This window comes from Hemitrygon akajei, chromosome 4, assembly GCF_048418815.1.
Source record: "Hemitrygon akajei chromosome 4, sHemAka1.3, whole genome shotgun sequence".
In the NCBI taxonomy this organism is placed as follows: Eukaryota; Metazoa; Chordata; class Chondrichthyes; order Myliobatiformes; family Dasyatidae; genus Hemitrygon; species Hemitrygon akajei.
The window spans coordinates 184048392-184068633 of NC_133127.1; the positions used below are offsets into that span (position 1 = coordinate 184048392).

The following is a 20242-nucleotide window of genomic DNA, read 5'->3' on the forward strand; positions in this document are numbered from 1 at the left end:
CCTCATTCTTTATGTCAACCTGCCAATCTTCAGGCCATGCCATTCAGATGACATGACAATATTATTTCATGACTGTATGTGCTGGATCATAACTATATGTGCTGTTATTTGAACCTTGGCCCCAGAGAAACGATGGTTCATTTAGCTGTATAGATGCATGCGGTTGAATGACAATAACCTAGAGCCTGGCGGTAGGTGCATCCAGGCTCGTGCTTTTTCTGCCTGTTGGAAGGTGGAGATGTTGACTGCTTTACTGAGGCGGCGAGAAGTGTGGACAGACTATGAAGGGGGGCTGTATCCACAAGTCACTGCATTTCTTGCTGTCTCAGGCAGAGCACTTGCCATGGCAAAAGTTATTGACTCAGTGTTTCAGGTTGAAGACACCTTGCCAGACTCTTTGACCTGAGGCATTAACTCTCTTTTACTCCTCACAGATGCAGCCTGACCTGCTCGTGATTATTTTAAGCCCACTGCTGGCACTGGCTCACTGATTAACATATGAGAAGAGTTCCACGGCTCTGGGGCTGTACTGACAGGAGTCTAGAACAATCGGGGTGATCTCATAGGAGGAATGTTTTCTATAGTGGGAGAATCTAGGACCAGAGGGCGCATCCTCAGAATACAAGGATATCCCTTTAGAACAGAGATGAGAAGGAATTTCTTTAGCCAGATGGTGATGAATCTATGGAATTCATTGCCACAGCTGACTGTGAAGATAATATCATTGGGTATATTTAAAGGGAGGTTAATAGGTTCTTGATAAGTAACGGCATCAACGGTTTCAGGGAGAAGGCAGGAGAATGGAATTCAGAGGGATAATAAACCAGTCATAATGGAATGACTGAGCTAACTTGATAGGCCAAATTACTGGCTGGTTTTAAAAAAAACGTTTTTTGGGGACTAGGAGCTGTAATGTTGAATCAGGTTCACCTGTCTAGCAAGTGAGACAGAAAGCACTGTCTGTGAATAGGTATGTCAATAATTTGCAACACGAGTGAATCTGCAGCTGCTGGAAATAAATAAAAACACAAAATGCTGGCAGAACTCAGCAGGCCAGACAGCATCTATGGGAGGAGGTAGTGACGACGTTTCGGGCCGAAACCCTTCATCAGGAGTGAAGTAACATGGGATGGTCGAGGGGGGATAAGAAGTGGGGGGGAGGGATGAAGTAGAGAGCTGGGAAGTGATAGGTTGGAGGGAAATGGGCTAAGCAATACCTTATCTCCTGCCTGGGTAGCCTCCTACCTGCCGGCATGAACATCCAACTCACAGACCTCCATTGATACCCCTGCCCCCCACCCTTACCCCCATCCCTATCTATTATTTCAGTCTGGTTCTCTTTCTCTCTCTTCCCCCCCCCCACTATAATCTCCCCCCAGCCCTACCTTTCTTTCTCTTGTATTTCCCATAATTCTCCACCTTCCCCCTAGCCTATTTCCCTCCAACCTATCACTTCCTAGTTCTCTACTTTATCCCTCCCCCCCACTTCTTATCCCCCCGCGACCATCCCATGTTACTTCACTCCTGATGAAGGGTTTCGGCCCGAAATGTCGTCACTACCTCCTCCCATAGATGCTGTCTGGCCTGCTGAGTTCTGCCAGCATTTTGTGTTTTTCTATATTAATAATTTATCTACAAACAGTAAAAATTCAACCAAACATTCATGTTCCCCATGTTACAGGCACTACAAGGATGAATATTCAACAAATATGCTTAATGAAAAGTGTACGCAGAGCATACCTTCTCAATGATCATGTGTTCCACTTGGGAGAGCGAAGGGAGAGAGAGAACTTCCCACATGTGCTCTCTCTATACCCAGGATAGTTGAAACTGGACACCAGGCAGCTAACCAATGGGAAAAGCAGCTAGAGTTTCTAAACTAACCAATCACGGCAGAAATTACTTTTGACACTCAGAATAAGCCTCCCCCCCCACCCCGCCCACAGGACAGGAGCTGAAACACCCGTTCCAGGGTAGTTAACCTCACATCATCTCATTTTTAACATAGAGCGACACAGTAGAGGCCCTCCAGCTCTTGATGTTGCTTTTGAGCAGGGAGGTTGTTCAAGTGCCAGGCCATGAGAAATACCTCATAACAAATTAAAGGAACACTGTACTGTTGGAAGTGCAAGCTGTTCAGTAGGGAAACTTGGTCAGCATGGATCAGTTGGGAATCTCGGTGGGAATGGATCAGTTGGGAATCTTGGTGAGAATGGATCAGTTGGGATTCTTGGTGGGTATGGATCAGTTGGGATTCTTGGTGGGTATGGATCAGTTGGGATTCTTGGTGGGTATGGATCAGTTGGGTATCTTGGTGGGTATGGATCAGCTGGGAATCTTGGTAAGCATGGATCAGTTGAGTCAAACGGACTGCTTTTGGGCTGTAGGACTCTATTGATACACAAGATACAAATGATAACAGGATATTTTCTTACAGGCTTCATGAAGGGTTTTGGCCATAACATCCACTATTTATTCCCCTCCATTGATGCTGCCTGATGTGCTGAGTTCTTCCAGCACTTTGTGTGCTTTCCTAAAGATATCTAGTGCCTACCTGCAGAATCACTTTTGTTAGTGGTGGGACATGGGTTAAGGGTGAAGGGGGAAAAGTTTAAAGGGAACATTAGGGGGAGCTTCTTCACACAGAGTGGTGGGAGTGTGGAATGAGCTGCCAAATGAAGTGGTAAATGCAGGCTCACGTTTAACATTTAAGAAAAACTTGGACAGGTACATGGATGAGAGGTGTATGAAGGGATATGGTCCAGGTGCAGGTCAGTGGGACTAGGCAGAAAAATGGTTCGGCACAGCCAATAAGGACCAAAAGGTCTGTTTCTGTGCTGTAATGTTCTATGGTTCTATGGTTTAGGATATATTTTTTGTCAACATTATCACCTCAACCAAACTGTCCAAGGTTTGTTTTACACAGGTTCCCCTCCCGTTAAGTAAAAGTGGTCTTCTGTCTTCACTGAGGCTTTATAGTTATTGATCTCAGTGCATGGAATGTTCCAATCTACCATGCTGAGTCATGGAGGGCTTCTTGTGTTGGAAACAAGCATCTTCCACTGAGAAGCAGAATCACTTTATCGCCAGTATGTGAAACACACCAGAATTGATAGTGGTTCAATGCCAAGCATAAAACACAATAACACAAATACAATAACTGACAGCACAATAGCAACCAACAATTTACAAGGCATTGGTCCAAACAGTCATAAGCTATCAACAAATAGAGAAAATGTCAATAATCAAACTTAAATGTGAACTTATGAACAGGCTAAATAATTATCAACAGAACAGAGAGCAGAAGAGACCATTTAACAGGTGCTGTGCAGGGACTTTTTCGGTGTTACATTTGAGTGAGTTTTGTTGAAGTTGGATAGCTACAGAAAGGAAACATCAGAGATGATGTGTACTCCTGGTGGTGATTGGGCTTCTCCTAATGGCAATTTGGTGAATAAGTGACAGCTAGGGTAGGTGGACTAAGCTGTAATTTTTTCAGCTCTTCACTTCGCTCTGGCAAAGAACAGGTCTTAGAAAAATAGAGGACTATGGGTAACCTTAGGTAATTTCTAAAGTAAGTTCATGTTCGGAACAGCATTGTGGGCCTGTATTGTGGCTGTAGATTTTCAATGTTCTATGTCTTCTAATGTCAGTAGCTGCCAGCTAATGATCTTCTTCACTGAGTGAGCCACTCACTGCCACCTGGACTTGGAGGCTGCAGGAAACCAAACGATGATAGAGATGATCACAACACTCTCAAAGATGGCTGTGTAAAAATTCATCAGGATACGCCCTGAGTTAAGTTTCCTAAGCTGGCGTAGAATGAACAACCTCTGCTGGGCTTTCCTAGTGAGGAGAATAACATGTTTATAATCTTCCAGCACAGTCACCAAGCACAGAAATGGTCTCCTCAGTACTCTATTTCCATGATGACCTAGAGTATACTAATTCCATCTGCTCTCATTAAGATCATAAGCCTCATGTGTTTAAGTGTTTTCATCTTAACAATAGTAATCATATCTGCTTCCATCACCCCTTCTTGCAGAACATAAAGGTGAAAAGTTTAAGGGGAACATGAGGGGGAGTTTCTTCACTTAAAGGGTTGTGAGAGTGTGTAACGAGCTGCCAGCACAAGTGATGCATGCGAGCTTGATTTTGGTGTTCAAGAGAAGTTTGGATAGGTACATGGATGGCGGGGGGTATGGAGGGCTAGGATCTGGGTGCAGGTCAATAGGACTAGGCAGGTTAAGTGGTTCGGCACAGATTAGATGGATCAAGGGGCCTGTTTCAGTGCTGTGCTTTTCTATGGCTATATAGCATTCCAGTCAGCAACTACTCCCTGTGTCAGAAAAAAAACTCAAAGCATACAACATATAACATTACAGCCCAGTGTAGGCCTTTGGCACATGATGTTGTTCTAACTTCCAGGTCAGTCTAACTCTTTCATTTCACATTGCCCTCCATTTTTTGCCATACAAATCCGTTTTGAAGCTCCTTCCTCTCACCTTAAATGAATGTCCTCTTGTTTTCTGGTAGACTTACCATGGGAATAAGATTTGACCTATCTCTCCTATCTGTGCCTCTCATAACCTGATATACATGGAGCCTCCTTTGCTCCAAGGAAAACAAACACAGTCTCTTTCAATCTCTTCACCCTAATGAAAGCCCTCCTAACCAGGCAACGCCCTGCTACGTATCCCATTTACTTCTCCGAGGATTGTCACCTTATCGTAGTGGAGAGGCTTGTGAGATCTTGAGATCCTAAGAGCAATGCCATCAGGAGCCTAGCTCCTGATAGATCTTCCATAGTGGTAAGGTCAAGCAGGAGGTTCAGGATAAAGAGCAATAGAGCCAAGATCTCAACGGAGGACCTGGCAGAAGATGGTGACACATCTCAATGGCAATAAACATGGAGGAAGGCTGCAGCAGTGAAGATGTCTTCGATGCCATGCCAGTGGACCCTGACCCTGATCTGTCAAGGACTGTGTGGTGGCTGCTCATGTATCAGCCTCCCCTTGTTAAACAATAGGTATTCTCTATGAAGGGAATAATCCTTTGGAAGAAGATGACTCGACTTGAGTGATTACACCACTACTAAATATCCTATGCATTCTCTCCAGCACAAAGGCATCCTTATAGTATAGAGATCAGAGCTGTGTCCAGTAAATGGCTGATGTTTCTTTCAGTGTTTTTCCCTGGCTATGGCCTAACAAACACAGAGTGCCAATGGTTACACAATGAACATGTTTTCTAACATACTTTGCAGTTAGGGTGTGGATTGCACTGCCAGATTCAATTACAGACTTCAAAATGAAGCTTGGAGATGTACGAAAAGGAAAAGGATTTGCAGAGAGAGAGTAAGAAATTGAGATTACTTGAACCAATCCTGAATAGAGTTACAATGAGATGAATAGCTTCCTTCCATGATCCTTGTGAACTAAGAGTTATGCTGAAAAGGCAGATAGGTTCAAACTTCAAGCTTCACAGTACATTTATAACCAAAATACATATATGTCTCCATACACAATACTCCGCAAAAGTCTTGAGTACATGTAAAAAAAATTCTGAAAAGCAAGAATACTTTCAAAAAGAATGAATTGTAAGGTTTCTAAATATCAAAAAATTCTGCAGCGAGCAGTAAACAGTAAATAAAAACCTAAATCAAATCAATATTTGGTGTGACCACCCTTTGCCTTTAAAACTGCATCAATTCTCTTAGGTCATGCAGATTTATAAGAAAAATTTGCTCGTTGGTTGTTCCAAGTATCTTGGAGAACTTGCCATAGTTCTACTGCAGACTTTGGCTGCCTCACTGTTTCTGTCTGTTTAGGTAATCCCAGACAGCGTGATGATGCTCAGATCAGGGGCTCTACAAAGGCCACACCATCTGAAACCATATAAAAAGTCTAAGGTGCCTAAGATTTTTGCACAGTACTGTGCCACCCAGAGATTAATTTCTCCTTCTCCTAGGTCCTATGTGCTCTCTTTAGGACAACTTCCACGAATGGATATTGTATCTACAAATACCGAACACCCCTGTATAGAAATAAGTGTGCCACAGCAAAGGAGGGCAGAGAGCAAATTTTACATAGATTGTGCTTTCTCTAACTATTTAAGCAGTAGGGTTGGATGGAAGAAATGATATTAAATCACTCCATTTAGATATTTCTATTCTTCTAGGTGCAAGATACTGAGATGTCTGGGTCAACAAATTCCTGATCCGAAACAGAAATTTCATGGTCTGTTTGAGAATTATAATGGAGAATTTCAGGTAATCAATAATAGAAATCCCATTTATCTTTGATTCCTGCATCCAGAATAATAATGCGGCTGGTAAAAATTTATTTTTATTAAAACAAACTTGAACAGAGAATTTCAAGTGTTGTTCAAAATAAGTCTGAAAACACATTTTTAATTAATTTGCATTTGTGCAGAGGCACAGCACAGTTGTGGACATTAGCAGCAACGACGTCCCTGAAAATTTTGACATGAAATGTGATAGTGGATACAATTGTTCATTTGGCAAACACGAGGAAATCTGCAGATGCTGGAAATTCAAGCAACACACACAAAATGCTGATAGGCCATTTCCCGCACATCTGCCCTCACCCCATCCGCCCACCACCCCACTTGGGATAGGGTCCCCCTTGTCCTCACCTGCCACCCCACCAGCCTCCGGATCAAACGTATAATTCTCCGTAACTTCCGCCACCTCCAACAGGATCCCACTACCAAGCACATCTTTCCCTCCCCCCCCCCCCCCCACCGCTTTCCGCAGGGATCGCTCCCTATGCGACTCCCTTGTCCACTCATCCCCCCCATCCCTTCCCACCGATCTCCCTCCTGGCACTTAACCTTGCAAACGGAACAAGTGCTACACCTGTCCTTACACTTCCTCCCTCACCACCATTCAGGGCCCCAGACAGTCCTTCCAGGTGAGGCGACACTTTGCCTGTGAGTCGGTTGGTGTGATATACTGTGTCCGGTGCTCCCTGTGTGGCCTTTATATATTGGTGAGACCCGACACAGACTGGGAGACCGTTTCGCTGAACACCTACGCTCTGTCCACCAGAGAAAGCAGCATCTCCCAGTGGCCACACATTTTAATTCCACGTCCCATTCCCATTCTGATATGTCTATTCATTGTCTCCTCTACTGTCAAGATGAAGCCACACTCAGGTTGGAAGAACAACACCTTGTATACCGGCTGGGTAGCTTCCAACCTGATGGCATGAACATTGACTTCTCTAACTTCCGTTAATGCCCCTCCTCCACTTCTTACCCCATCCCTGACATATTTAGTTGTTTTTTGTTTTTTTTCCCCTCCTTTTTTTTTCTTTCTTTCTCTCTGCCCATCACTCTGCCTGTTCTCCATCTCCCTCTGGTGCTCCCCTCCCCCTTTCTTTCTCCCTAGGCCTCCCATCCCATGATCCTTTCCCTTCTCTAGCTCTGTATCCCTTTTTGCCAATCACCTTTCTGGCTCTCAGCTTCACCCCACCCCCTCCGGTATTCTCCTATCATTTCACATTTTCCCCTCCCACTCCTACTTTCAAATCTCTTACTATCTTTCCTTTCAGTTAGTCCTGACGAAGGGTCTCGACCCGAAACGTCGACAGAGCTTCTTCCTATAGATGCTGCCTGGCCTGCTGTGTTCCACCAGCATTTTGTGTGTGTGACAATTGTTCATTTGATTTATTTTTCCTGCATTTTACGTTAATGCTGTTTATCCTTAAAATAGAGAATTACAGGTGAAACATTGTTTATTAAAAAGTAAAGAAGTGACGTAAAGTCGGACAATTAACTTAAAAACTGCCCATAGAATAAAGGGATCTTATTTATATTGTCTGACAACGTAAGTAACCAGAACAGAATTAGGCCATTCAGTCTGTCATATCTGCTCTGCTATTCCATCATGGCTGATTATTCCTCTCAACCCCGTTCTTCTGCTTTCTCCCTATAACCTTTGACACCTTTACTAATCCAGAACTTATCAACCTCTAGCTTCAACATGCCCAATGACTTGACCTCCACAAGCATCGGTGGCAATGAAGTCCACAGATTCACCACCCTCTGGCTAAAGAAATTCTTCCTCACCTCTGTTCTAAAAGGACTTCCCTCTATTCTGAGGGGAATGTGCAGCGATTGGGAAATAAATGAGGGGAATGCACTGAGAACTTGCTTAGACTTTGTGGAAAGGAAGCATGAACTTTGCATAATCATCTCTTTTGAATATGCTTTTTTAAGTAACATAAAAACATAGAGGACCAATGACCAACAAAACAGAAAAACAAAAGATGAAATTCTGAATTCCAGAGTAACATACAGACTCAAAATGCTGGTGGAGCTCAGCAGTCAGGCAGAATCTATGGAAAGAAATTAACAGCCGACATTTTGGGCTGAGATCCTTCTTCAGGATCAGGACCCTACATCTGCTAGTCCAGATCGGGATGAAGGGTGTCAGCCCGAAATGTTGACTCTTTCTATAGATGGTGCCAGATCTGCTGAGTTCCTCCAGCATTTTGTGTATGTTAATCAATAATCAAATGGAGTATAGTTTTGATTATCCTATTATAGGAAATATGTCATTAAGCAGGAAAGAGTGCAAAGCTGCTTTGCAAGAATGTTGTCGAACTTGAGGACCTCAGTTATAGGGAGATGTTGGGTTGGCCTGGATTATGTTTATCAGTGCACAGGTGAAGTAAGGGTGATATTTTCAGGTGTAATAGGATCGCATTTAGATTTATTTATCACATATACATGGACATGTACCATGAAGTACCATTTGCATTAACAACCAACTCACCCAAGGATGTGCTGGGGACGTCTTGCAGATGTTGCCAAACTTTTTGGCGCCAACAGAGCATACCCATTGTGCTCTGCAGAACCACACAGAACTGACGTATAGAGACAGTAAACACATGTATTAGTTTTTCGCGGAGAAAGGAAGTTGAAATCCAGACGACATAGGTTTAAGATAAGAGCGGAAGATGTATTTATTTATTATTGAGATATAGCACAGAATGGGCCTTTCCAGCCCTCTGAGCCACACAGTCCAGCAACCCCTGATTTAACCTTGCCTAGTCACAGGATGATTTACAATGACCAAACAACCTATCAACTGGTACATTTTCGGACCATAGGAGGAAACTGGAACACCAGGAGGAAACCCACGGTATGTTGTTGGAGAACGCAGAAACTCCTTACAGGCAGTGGCAAGAAATAATCCTGGGTCCCTGGTACTGTAATGTACTGTGCAAAACCACTACGCTACTGAGCCACAGGGATCTGAGGGGCATCTTCAGGGTGGTGTGTATGTGGAGCAAACTGGAAAAGGAAGCGGGTGATGCAGCTACAGAGGACAGTATATACAGTCAATGGCCACTTTATAAGATACACCTGGTTCAGTTGTTGTTCACACCAAATAGCAGAATGGGGAAGCAAAGATGCCAGATGGAGTGGTTTGAGTACCTCTGAAACTGCTGATCTCCCGGGGTTTCACACCTAACAGTCTCTAGAGTTTACAGAGAATGGTGAGAAAAACGAAAAAAAATAACATATAGTGATTAGCAGTTCTGTGAGTGAAAGTGCCTTGTTAATGACAGAGGTCAGAGGTTCAAGCTGACAGGAAGGTGACAGTAACTCAGATAACCATGCACTTCAACAGTGGTGTGCAACATGTTTAATTTTGAAGTGAGTGGGCTAGAGCAGTAGACCACCAGCGTACAATTAGCAGACAGCCCAGTGCATCTGCAGATGTGAACTTCCCTCTCTTCAGGACATTTACAGAGACAGCTGCTTAAAAAGGGCCCACAGAATCACTGGGGACCTGAGTCACCCCAAACATAAACCGCTCTAGCTGCTACCATCCAGGAAACGCTACCGCAGCATAAACGCCAGGACCAGCAGGCTCTGGGACGCTTCTTCCACCAGGCCATCAGACGGACTAATTCACACTGACACAATTGTATTTCTATGCTATATTGACTGTCTTGTGGTACATACTATTTATTACAAATTACTATAAATTGCACATTTAGATGGAGGCATAATGTAAAGATTTTTACTCCTCATGTGAAAGATATAAGAAATAAAGTCAATTTAATTCAGTTCAATTCAAGTTTAAAAGGTACCTTCTGTCCCTAATAAAGTAGCCACTGAGTGCATATTGAACTGACTAAATGAAAGTGGTTGATGCAGTTATGATTACAACATTTAAACCCTACTTGAACGGGTATATGAATAGGAAAGGGGTAGAGGGATATCAGCCAGGCAGGGGGAGTAGACACTTTTGTCAGTATGGATGATTTGGGCCAGTGGGCTTGTTTCTGCGCTGTATTGCTCTGTAACGCCGACGTTTTATGCCCACTGAATGTATGTGCATGATCTTCTGCTGCTGTAGCCCATCCACTAGGTTGTTTGAGTTACTGTCACCTTCCTGTCAGCTTGAACCAGCCTGGCCATTCTCCTCTGATCTCTCTCATTAATAATGCACTTTCATACACAAAACTGCCACTCTCTGGATTTTTTTTTTGCTTTTTGAACCATTCTCTGTAAACTTTAGAGATTGCTGTGTGTGAAAATCCCAGAATTTTCAGAGATACTCAAACTATGCTGTCTAGCACCAACAATCATTCCACAGTCAAAGTCACTTAGATCACATTTCTTCCCCATTCTGATGGTTGGTCTGAACAACAACTGAACATCTTAACCTTATCTGCATGTTTTATTGCATTAATTTGCTGATTAGATATTTGCATTAACGAGCAGGTGTACAGGTGAGGCCACTGAGTATATCTAAGATAAAAATAAATAATAATTCCATCCACAGAAACAAAATTTTGCTGTAAGTCTCCTCCCTGTAATGGATAGCTTGGTGTGTTAGTGACATACCCTTCGTCTCAGTGACAATATGTAATACGATTTCTTTTTATTTTCTACAGAAATGGATTAATGCCTCTCACCCAGACACAATGGATCCCAAAGAATGTGACATAGCTATTGTTGAAGACTAGAATCTCGAATGTGGCTTTGGAGAGATAGTAAATGTGCCGATTTTTGTTAACATGTAAAAGAATTTAAAGCATCTGTACCACTCCAGGTAGACGCCCTGTGGGGAAATCGGGCCAGGAATTGCCGTCTCCCTCTGCCCTAGCTCGGATGTCATTTACATAAGAGATTCTGCAGATGCTGGAAGTACAAGGTAGCACACACAAAATGCTGGAGGAACTCAGCAGGTTTGGCAGCATCTATGGAGAGGAATAAGGAGTTGATATTTCTGGTTGAGACCATTCATTAGGGCTGTAGATATTTTGTCCTCTTGCACAAAGTATGCTGCAGATGCTGTGGTCAAATCAACACATGAAAACAAGTTGGATGAACTCAGCAGGCTTGCTTGCATGTGTTGAATTGTCCTCTTCCACCTTTCTTTCCAGATCTGATGGAAGGTCTCAGCTCAAAACATCGACCATTTATTCCTCTCCATAGGTACTGGATGGCCTGCTGAGTTCCTCCAGTATTTTGTGTGTGTGTGCTACCCAGGTGTCATTGCTTCGATCAACTTCGTTAGCAAGATGTCTTGGCATAGGTTTCTGACTTGCCTGAGGATTTGTATCAATAGTGGTATCAATATCAATATGACCTTCAGCTTTTGTTGTTCCCCTCCTGTTAAAACAGGAACCAAATCAAGCACCATGTGAGAAACCTTGAGGTGTTCCTGCTCACCATTGACCTTATGGATGTTTGTTGTGTCCTCCCTACCCATTTATTTGTTTTTCTCTTTCTTTTACCTAAGTAATTCTGAGAAGATTACTCAGAATTTCTGAGAAAGAAAACTGAAGGGCTATGTAGGAGGGGAGGGTTCGATTGACCTTAGTGTAGGTAAAAGTCCAGTACAACATCGTGGGCCGAAGGGCTGCACTGTGTTCTCTGTTCTATGTGTAAATCTTAGAATACGTGTTTGGGGGAATTCATAGATGTAATGATAAATATAGCAAGAAATGATTTATTGGGGAAATTTGCATCTTTAAAAGTTGATAAATCATTATAGTTGAAAAAAAAATACCAAGCCCTCAACAGAAGCACGGATGTGCATGGTAAGAGTCCTGAGAAAGGAAAATGTGGACTATGTGTGAGGGAAAGTTTAGATTCATCTTAGAGTAGATTGAAAGTTCAGCACAATATTGTGGGCTGAGTGGCCTGTACTGTTCCATGATCTTTGTTTTATAGTCTATGTTCTAAAATTGTTTCTCTGTCCACTTACTGCTTATAGTGACTATGCCTTCCGTTATTCAAATGACAGTCATGTGGTTACAACGTGGGGCCAAATCTAGTAGCTCCATGGTATGGGGTCCTCATCAAAAGCATTTCACCCTAACCCCTCACACAATATGTAGCCCCTCCTCCATTCCCATCCCACTTACATCATCCCCACATCTCCACGACAACCCGCTGCTCCCTGTGTGGCTGTCATGGAAAATGAACTTCGGTAAAGCTGACCATCTTCCCAACAGGCATGTGTGAATAGCACATTTCAACTGGCCACTGCTCCCTATAATCACAAGTCCTTTGGCATTTCTGGGAGCTGACCAGCTAGTGAAAGTGACTCCTTAAAGACCAGACATCCCAACTCCAAAGTTCAATTTTTGCAGACCGCCTCCGCTCCTCCCATATTTGGTCCTGGCACTATGCACAGTGTACAATTAATACACAGAAGTTCACATGTCAAGTTGTGGATGGGTTGGAGCCAGAGCATTTGCTGTACAAGAGAAGAATTGTAAACAACAGATCTGAGTCCTTCCAGCATTTTGTGTGTGTTCCTCTGGATTTCCAGCACCTGTGGAATCTCTTGTGTTTAAGTTTTATATATTTAATACTTAGTTACTTACTTTCCTGTTATGTGGATTGTATTTCGGCTGCAAAAATGAATTATACCACTCTTTCTTATTCGCTATGGGCTGCAGTTTTCAGTAAAGTGGGTCAGCTTGACACAGGAGTACCTGTATCTCACATAGAAGGGACACAAAACAACCATAGCCTAAACAAATAGGTGTTAACCATGTGCACAGTGGATCAATTTAAGACATCCGTGGAGGAATGCTGCTGACTGCAACATGCCAGGCTGCAGGAGTAGGTGCTGAGGGATCCGCTGAGTCCTGACCAGCTACTGTAGGAGCTCCATGGGAAAGGGCCACAGGAGAAGTTACATCCATGATTGGATAGGGAGGGGCCTGGTTGGGTGAGGAAGCCCCTCAAATTTTTGTGTACCACCACATGAGTGACAACACTCCTTGTGTTTACATGGATTGTAATAGAACAGTACTTGAAAGCATTGACTATGAAAATAAGAATGAAAAGGCACTGTATGGTTTATTTGTGTAAATAATTCTATTATAAATAAAGTTTATTTTGTTTAAAAAAAACTGAAGTAGAATTTGTCCACTAAAATCCCATCCCACAGGAATATTTTCTCTGTTGTTGTAAATGATCCATGGTAGAGCTCAGAGGAAGAGAAAGGCAAATGCTTGGTATTCTGGGCAACATTTACACTCCGTGTCCACAGTATTTGGTTTCTCTGTACGTCTCCTTTCTAATGCTAGTCACGTGGTCAAGTGGTTCAGTTGTTGTTCTGACCAAACACTTGAATAGGGAAGGAATGTGATCTAAATGACTTTAACCATGGAACGATTGTTGGTGCCAAGACTGGGTGATGTGAGTCTCTCAGAAACTGCTAATCTCCTGGGATTTTCACACCCAATAGTCTCTAGAGTTTACAGAGAATGGTGCAAGGGACAAAAAAAAAACAGCCAGTGGGCGGCAGTGCTGTGTGTGAAAATGCCTTGTTAATGATGGCCATAAAATGTAGGAGCAGATTAGGTCATTTGGCCTACTGAGTCTGCTCCACTATTTCATCATGGCTGATCCATTTTTCCTCTCAGCCCCAATCTCTTGCCATCCCCCCGCCCCCCACCCTTTCATGCCCCAACAAATCAAATATCTATCAATGTCTGCCATAAATATGCATAAAGACCAGACCTGTACAGCTGCCTCTGGCAATGAATTCCACAGATTCACCACTCTCTCACTGAAGGAATCCCTCCTCACCTCCATTCGAAAAGGATGCCCTCTATTCTCAGGCTGTGACCTTTGGTCTTAGACTCCCTCACCATAGGAAACATCCTCTCCACCTCCACCCTATCTAGGCCTTTCACTATTCAATGGATATCAATTAGGTCACCCCCTCATTCTTCTGAATTCTAGTTGTTACCGGTCCAGAGCCATCAAATGCTCTTCAAATGACAAGCCTTTCAATACTGCAATCATTTTTGAGAACCTCCTCTGAACCCTCTCCAGTTTCAGCACATCACATCCTTTCTAAGATAAGGTGCCCCAAAATGCTCAGAATAATCCAGGTAAGGCCTCACCAGTGCTTTATAAAGTCTTAACATTATATCCTTGCTTTTACATTCTAGTCCTCCTGAAATGAATGAAAACGTCACATTTTCCTTCCACACTACAGACTCAACCTGCAAATTAGATAGATAGATAGATAGATACTTTATTCATCCCCATGGGGAAATTCAACTTTTTTTCCAATGTCCCATACACTTGTTGTAGCAAAACTAATTACATACAATACTTAACTCAGTAAAAAATATGATATGCATCTAAATCACTATCTCAAAAAGCATTAATAATAGCTTTTAAAAAGTTCTTAAGTCCTGGCGGTAGAATTGTAAAGCCTAATGGCATTGGGGAGTATTGACCTCTTCATCCTGTCTGAGGAGCATTGCATCGATAGTAACCTGTCGCTGAAACTGCTTCTCTGTCACTGGATGGTGCTATGTAGAGGATGTTCAGAGTTATCCATAATTGACCGTAGCCTACTCAGCGCCCTTCGCTCAGCTACCGATGTTAAACTCTCCAGTACTTTGCCCACGACAGAGCCCGCCTTCCTTACCAGCTTATTAAGACGTGAGGCGTCCCTCTTCTTAATGCTTCCTCCCCAACACGCCACCACAAAGAAGAGGGCGCTCCAAATTAACCTTTAGGGAACATACACAAGGACTCCCAAGTCCCTTTGTGCCGCCGATTTTTGTCTTTTCTCTCCATTTCAAAAATAGTCAACCCTTTCATTACTTCTGCATGACCATACACTTCCTGACACTATCCCATCTGCCACTTTGTTGCCAATTCTCCTAATCTATTTAAGTCCTTCTGTAGCCTCTTCCTCAAAACTACTTGCCCCTCCACCTGTCTTCGTATTTTCTGCAAACTTTGCAACAAAGGCAAGAATTCCATCATCCAAATCATTGAAATATACTGTAAAAAGAATTAGTCCTGACACTGACCCCTGTGGAACACCACTAGTCACTGGCAGCCAACCAGAAAAGGCTCCTGTACTTCCCACACTTTTCCACAGGCCAGTCAGCCACTGCTTTATCTATGCTAGAATCTTTCCTGTAATATCATGGGCTCATAGCTTGTTAAACAGCCTCATGTGTGTCACCTTGTCAAAGGCCTTCTGAAAATGCAAGTTCACAACATCAGCTGAATCTCCTTTGTTTATCCTGCTAGCTACTTCCTCAAAGAATTCCAGCAGATTTGCTAGGCAAGATATTCGCTTGAGGAAACCATGCTGATCATGGCCTATTTTATCATGTGCTCCAAGTACACTGAAACCGCATCCTTAAAAATCGACTCCAAGATCTTCCCAACCACTAAGTCAGACTAACTGGCCTATGGTTTCCTTCCTTCTGCCTCTCTCCCTTCTTGATGAGTGGAGTGGCACTTGCAATTTCCAGTCTTCAAGAACCATTCCAAAATCTACTGATTCTTGAAAGATCATTACTAATACCTCCACAATCTCTTCAGCCACCTGTTTCAGAAACCTAGGGTGTGCACCATCTGGTCCAGGTGACTTATCTACCTTCAGACCTTTCGGTTTCCCAAGGACCTTCTCTATAGTTATGGTAACTTCACACGCCTCATGATCCCTGATGCCTGGAACTTCTACCATTCAGCTGGTGTCTTCCATAATGAAGACTGATGCAAAATACTTATTCACTTCTTCCACCATTTTGTTTTCCCCCATTACTACCTCTCCAGCATCGTTTTCCAGTAGTCTGATCTCCACTCTCACCTCTCTTTTACTCTTTATGTATCTGAAGAAACTTCTGGTATCCTCTTTAGTATTATTTGGAAGTTTACCTTCGTATTCTATATTTATATTCTGAATGACTTTTTAGTTGCCTTTTGTTGGCTTTTAAAAGCTCCCCAATCCTCTAACTTCCCACTATTTTTGTTCCATAATATGCCCTCTCATAGAAACACAGAAAACCTACAGCACAATACAGCCCACAATGCGGTGCTGAACATGTACTTACTTTAGAAATTACCTGGGGTTACCCATAGCCCTCTATTTTTCTAAGATTTTGAATATTTCTCTCATTGGCATTTATGTTGGCTTTGGCTTCTCTTGTTAGCCACGGATGTGTCATCTTTTCTTTAGAATACTTCTTCCTCTTTGGGATGTATATATCCTGTGCTTTCCAAATTGCTTCCAAAAATTTCAGCCATTGCATCTCTGCTGTCAACTCTGCCAGTGTTCTCTTCCAATTAATTCTGGCCAACTCCTCTCTTGTGTCTCTGTAATTCCAATGTAATACTGATACATCTGACTTTAGCTTCTCCTTCTCATATTTCAGGGTGAGTTTGATCATATTATGATCTCTTGTCCCTAAGGTTTTCTTTTTATCTTAAGCCTGCCAATCAATTCCAGTTCATTGCATAACACCCAATCCAGAATAACTGATCCTCTATAGGGTTCAACCACAAGTTGCTCTAAAAAGCCATCTCATAGGCATTCTAGAAATTTCCCCTCTTGGAATCCAGCTCTATCCTGACCTTCCCAATCTACCTGCATATTGAAATACCCTGTGCCTATTGTAACATTTCCCTTTTGGCATGCTTTTCCTGCCAGCCATTGTAATTTGCAGACCACATCCAATGTTTGTATAATGTTCGTACCAATGTTTGGGAGTCTGTATACAACTCCCTTCAGGGAGTTTTACCCTTACAGTTCCTTAGCTCTATCCATAATGATTCAACACCTTCTGACCCTATGTCACCCCTTTCTAATGATTCTGTTTTTAATCAAGATAGCGACACTACCCCCTCTGCCTTTCTGACTGTCCTTTCGATATAGTGTGTATCTATGGACCTTAAGTTCCCAGCTATAATCTTCCTTCAGCTATGACTCAGCGATGCCTGCAACATTATACTTGCTAAAATGTAACTGTGCTACAAGTTCATCAACCTTATTCCATAAACTGTGCACCTTCAAATATAATACCTTCACTCCTGTATTGCTCTATCATCAGCCCCTCCTTGCTCGGAGTCTTACTACACATTGCCTCTGTTTGTAAAGAAACTACCTCATTTTCAGCACTATCACTCCGACTCCCATCACCCTTCCAAATTAGTTTAAACCTACCCGAACAACTCTAGACAATCTGAGGTCAGAGGAGAGAAGCCAGACTGGTTCAAGCCAATAGTGAGGTAACAGTAACTCAAATATCCACGTGTTACAACAATGACGTACAGAAGAGCATCTCCGAATGGACAACATGTTGAATCTTAAAGCAGATGGACTACAGCAGCAGTAGACCACATTGGGTTCCACTCCTCTACTTAACAAACTGGCCACTGCACGTACAATCTTGGTGCTCTTTAAGTACTAGTACTCATGCTTTGAAAAATTCTATCAAACCTTAAATGTTTCAGTTGATCCCCAGCATCATTAGCTTTTAAGGTGAATATATTTTACACTTCCAAATTAATGTGATACTGTCTGGAGTTCCACCTACAGTACCTGTTACTAATCAGAAAAAGGGACGGTAAGTGGCCAGTAAAACCTCAAAGTTCAAAGTGCATTTATTGTCAAAGTAGAGATTCTATATACAACCTTGAGATTCTTCTCCTTACAGGTTCTAACCAATAAAATTCAAATTATAAAACGGATCTACTTCATGGCATGTTCCCGCCACCACGGACATTTACACTACATGCTGCATCCGCAAAGCAAACAGCATTATGAAGGACCCCACGCACCCCTCTTACAAACTTCTCCCTCCTGCCGTCTTGGAAAAGGCTCCGAAGCATTCGGGCTCTCACGACCAGACTATGTAACAGTTTCTTCCCCCAAGCTATCAGACTCCTCAATACCCAGAGCCTGGACTGACACCAACTTACTGCCCTATTGTCTTGTTTATTATTTATTGTAATGCCTGCACTGTTTTTGTGCACTTTATGCTGTCCTGTGTAGGTCTGTAGTCTAGTGTAGCTTTTTCTGTGTTGTTTTGTACATAGCTCAGTGTAGTTTTTGTACTGTGTCATGTGACACCATGGTCCTGAAAAACATTGTCTCATTTTTACTATGCACTGCACCAGTACATTCGTAATGGTCGAAATGACAATAGAAGTGACTTGACTTGACTTGACTTGAAAAACTGTGCTCTTTCCTTTGATAATCAGCAATGTTCTTGAGAAGGAAGTGATCAAGAACTTCAAGATATTCAAAGGTTCAAAGGTTTATTTATTGACTAAGTACGGATGCAGTATTCAACTCTGAGATTTGTCTTTTCCGGATATCCGTGAAACAAAGGAAAACCATGGAAGTAATTCAAAGAAAGACATCAATCACCCCCCCCCCACCATCCTTGCACAAAAAAGAACACCAACACAATCCTCCAAACCTCCCTCTCCCCGTACAAAAAAAAAGTAACAAAATGGAACAGGAAAATTGAACAGAAAACTCCCTCCCCTGCATAAAATGCAACAGAAACATTGAAAAACAAAACTCCTCCCCACACAAGAAAAATCAACAAAATTCATCAAGAACATCAACCTCCAAACACCCTCTCCTCACAAAAAAAAGTGAGAAAAAACAAGCAGAAATACGGAACATAGAAACCATAAGACTGAAAAAGTCCAAAATCCGTAAACACAATAGTGCAATCCAGAAATGCAGAACCTCAGTAACATCCTCCAGCATCATCAAAAGAGAGAGACGCCACTCGAGTGTAGAGACCTACACTCCAGCCACAGCGAGCCGCCACACAGTGATAGGCCTCCCTACACACAGACTTCTCCTCTGGCAGCAGAGGAATCCCATCAGCGATCAAAAGACAGGCAGTTAGCACTGAACCTTCCCTCACCTTCCACATTTGCCTAAATGCTTCAATGATTCTTGAAGCTTTAATCAGCGAGAAATGAGCGACTTAATCGATGCAAAGGCGTCGAACATCGGTTCGTGCCCTTTCTCTAAATCTCTTTTCCTCAAGAGTGCTTGAGCTCATGCTTGCATCCCGGAATCTTCTCAGAGAGAGCAAAGCACTGGATTACTCAATCAATCTCCAAACTGTAAATTGTAGACTCTAACAGTTCTAAACACACATTTAAGATGAAAAACATGTGTAAAAGAAGTGAAATAAACAGTTTTGTGGATTCTGGAAGACGTTGACTGGGACAGCACTGTACATCATTACCACCTTGACCTCAAGTCCAGTATGGACAATTTTCTTATGACTCTAACTTCTTGTATTATTAATCTCAGTTGATAGTACACTTACCTCGGAATCAAAGGGTTTTGGGGCCAAGCCTTGTGTACAATATGTAGATGTGTTGCATTTTCGGATAGCACTGAGGGAGCACCACTTTGTCTGATGTGCATCTTTGAATGAACTCTGTTAGCTGAAGAGAATATTCAATAGTCACTGCTAACACTGGAGTGCAGTGGCACTATAGGCCTGACAAAATAGCAGCAAAGGAGTAAACAGAGGAATATTTAAATATCAAATATCAAGGTAATAACCAGAAAATTATATTTGAATATCAAGAAAATTTTAAAGTCCCTGCTTTTTCTATAAGAAGCACTTGTACACAAAGAAATAAAATAAATTTCAGGCTGGATACTACTGGATTTGAATAAGACTGTTTGTGGGTTTTGCAGTCACTGGTGAGAAACACGCACCCATTGCTGAACTATGCAAGAACCTGCATTGCCTCTTGTTCATTCTTCCATAGAATGGATTTTATAAACATTGACAAGGCTCAGTGCAGTGGCAGATTCCTATGCACACAAGTGCAATCACGCAAAAGGGAGTGGCAATGGAACACGTTTTGACGCTTTAGAGAGGGTGCATGGGAGATTTATCAGGACTATTGTCTTATGAGGGTAGGTTGA

General features: G+C 42.5%; 1 protein-coding gene across 1 annotated transcript in view; it reads left to right on the forward strand.

Moving 5' to 3' along the window:
* The window catches only part of LOC140727028 (interleukin-5 receptor subunit alpha-like), a 71912-nt gene extending 58529 nt beyond the window's left edge, over positions 1-13383 (forward strand). Inside the window, exons 8-9 of the mRNA XM_073044194.1 lie at positions 6181-6271; positions 10941-13383. Of these exons, the coding sequence (XP_072900295.1) occupies positions 6181-6271; positions 10941-11012 (163 nt within the window). The 3' untranslated portion in view covers positions 11013-13383. The remainder of the gene's footprint in view (positions 1-6180; positions 6272-10940) is intronic.
* The last annotated feature ends 6859 nt before the right edge of the window (positions 13384-20242 follow it).